We start from the raw sequence: 2,759 nt of genomic DNA, 5'->3' as shown, positions 1-2,759 counted from the left end.
AGTGTCCAGTGTCAGTTCCAGTTTTTTTTTGGCTATTTTTGTTTCACAGAAAATCCATACAAAACGAAGTCCAAATGCCACGAAAATTTACGATGATTTCTTATGTACAAAAAGAGACACCCAAAGCTTGGGAGGTGGACCACATGAAGTCCAGGGGAGCCACGAGCTTAGGGGCGCGCCCTCCCCTCAGGGTGTGTGGGCTCAGCTCATGGGTCCCTCGGGACTCCCCCTTACGTGAAAACAACGCCAAAAAAATTATAAATAGAGAAACCCCCGAAAAGAAACCTAGAACTTCCACGTTGCCGCCGCAAGCCTCTATACCGAAGCAATCTCATCTGGAGGCCTTTTCCGGCACCCTGCCAGAGGGGTAAATCATCACCAAGGTCATCTTCATCATCCCTATGGTCTCCATGACGAGAAGGGAGTAGTTCACCCTCAGGGCTGAGGGTATGTACCAGTAGCTATCTCTATCTCTATCTCTATCTCTATCTCTATCTCTCTCTCTATCTGTCTCTGTCTCTCTCTCTCTCTATCTCTATCTCTATCTCTATCTCTCTCTCTATCTGTCTCTGTCTCTCTCTCTCTCTATCTCTATCTCTATCTCTATCTCTATCTCTATCTCTATCTCTATCTCTCTCTCGTGATATGTTCTACAATTCATAAAAAATATTCATTTATGTCAATCAAATTGAATGTTGATGTCTGACAAAAAAATTATTCTCATAACATCTAAAATTGCTTCAACAAATAACAAATGTTTTGAGAAATGTATATATGTCCAACAGTCCATGAAAGCTATTCATGTTTTTTCCAATAAATTTATTAGTTTGAGTAACTTTACAGAGGTGTATTGGCGAATATCCGGATGAGTTAAATCAAGTAGAAAATATCTGAAAGAACTGAAGAGGGAAATAGGCACAACGTGCAGAGTATTAGTATCCTCTTCAAGAAAGGAAAAACGGATTTTCAGTGCACGGGGTAGTGGAGCCCACTTTTTGAACTGCTCAAAAAGGGTGCTTGAAAGATTTGAAAACAATTGATTCTTTTACATGAATATGCATGTGGTCTAAGTAGCTGTGAAATTTCGTCCAATAATGCATGGTGTGCTGCACAAAAAAGCCAAAATTTCAGTCCAAAAAAAAAGAAAAAATACAAGCACCTAATTTGCATGTATTTTGCCTTTTTTGTATCTTTCACATGCAAGCACGTATATTGCTGAAATTTTGAAAAATTTCAAGCCGTAAAAATCAGTTTTTTTAAATAAAAAAACAGGCCAATGTGCCCGTGGGCAGATGTCAATTTTGGAGAACCAACACAAATCTTTTAGTCAAAAGAGCATAGAAGTAGTGCTAAAATTGATATGATGAGAATATCGTCAAAATGCATACACGAATTCATAATATCGCGGTAAAACATAGAAATAGAAATGCACATGATTGTTTGTCCTCTGGACAGGACTACTCGCTACAGGAAACTTTGTCCAGTATTTCCTTCATGAGCAGAGGACAGCTTGCAACCAGATGTTTGAATCCATCAGTCGCCATAACAGCCGGTAGCACATTCCGTGGAGCAATGAACTCAACACAAGCTTCTTGGAGATCCTTGCAATGGTGCTGCTCTGCTAAAACCAATGTTGTTGCGACAGTCTCCACGTCAATGCTCTCACAGAGCTTACTTTCACAAAGCACCCTTAACCTATCTAGCCCGTATCGATCTGCGGCGACTAGCAAGTGCTGAAGCCTTGCCGATTTCCCATCTACAGAGAGTTCATCATCAGGTATGGAATCTGTGTACACAAAGTGAAGAAGCGCCTCGAAGATTGGGGGCTCGATGTCGACAGCCTTGATGCTCTGTGTTGACTTCTCCATCATTGGACCAAGCAGTTCTGCCTTGAAAACCGGAGATCTTGCAGCCAGCAAACACCTATGAGCATGGAACAGTTGGTCACACACGCTGAACGTCACGTCTGCTTCTTGTCCGTCTTTCCACATGTGCCTGAGATGGTCTTGCAGGTTCGGCTGAGGTACCACGACAAGGTTCCTGTTAACCACGGTTCGAGGCTCTTTTGTAACGGTGAGAACGCATCGTATCATCAGGTAGCCACCGTTGGCGTTGGTCGATGATTTCAGCTTTGATTTCTCAGCGAATTTGGACAACCCCCAATCGGCACTTTGCGGCGAAAAGACATGCTCAAACCTACACAAACCGAACTTGATTGCCTGTACTTTGCCCTCTTTTCCCAGTATGTTCAAGGTAAACTCGGTTTTCACATCCTTTGCCCGGCTTACAGAATACAGAAAGACTGACGCATGGCCGGCAGAATCCTCCTTGCATCCGTCCGGGTAGAAGTCGATCCTCCAATCGTAGCCAGCAACACTGAATGTACTTGAGCTAACGAACTTGCCGACGCCCATGCCGTCCAGCTGAAGGTAATTGGTTACCTCGAAATTGTGCGTCGCGGTGAAGCTCTCTGTGATACATCTTGACGACGTCTTGGGTAGGCTATGGACATGGTTAACTACAGAGGTGGGGTTGTTGGCCATGGCTAAAGCAAAAGCGAAATGAGACGGAGCGTCAGAGGCTTGCAGAATGCAGATAAATTCCTGTACATATGCAGCTACTTATACAGCTCTCCGTAGCGAGGGAAGTGCGATCGCGGACGCACTGCACGCATCGGGACTTGGGAGGTCGTTTAGTCTCTCGGTGAGGGCATTAACTCGGAATGCTTACCGTTGTTCGTTTTAACTCGTCGCTGTGGG

At 44.1% G+C, this 2,759-nt stretch overlaps 1 protein-coding gene across 1 annotated transcript; it reads right to left on the bottom strand.

Moving 5' to 3' along the window:
• Positions 1 to 1,457: 1,457 nt before the first annotated feature.
• LOC123042135 (BTB/POZ and MATH domain-containing protein 2-like) lies at positions 1,458 to 2,543 on the bottom strand. The gene has a single exon (XM_044464655.1). The coding sequence runs from the start codon at positions 2,541 to 2,543 to the stop codon at positions 1,458 to 1,460; it is 1,086 nt and encodes a 361-aa protein (XP_044320590.1).
• Positions 2,544 to 2,759: the final 216 nt, after the last annotated feature.

Source organism: Triticum aestivum, chromosome 2B, assembly GCF_018294505.1.
Source record: "Triticum aestivum cultivar Chinese Spring chromosome 2B, IWGSC CS RefSeq v2.1, whole genome shotgun sequence".
Classification (NCBI taxonomy): domain Eukaryota; kingdom Viridiplantae; phylum Streptophyta; class Magnoliopsida; order Poales; family Poaceae; genus Triticum; species Triticum aestivum.
This window is presented reverse-complemented; position numbering and strand designations above follow the sequence as displayed.

Coding starts and splice junctions, on each gene's coding strand:
- LOC123042135 (XM_044464655.1), bottom strand. CDS start 2,543: ATGGCCAACAACCCCACCTCTGTAGTTAACCATGTCCATAGCCTACCC.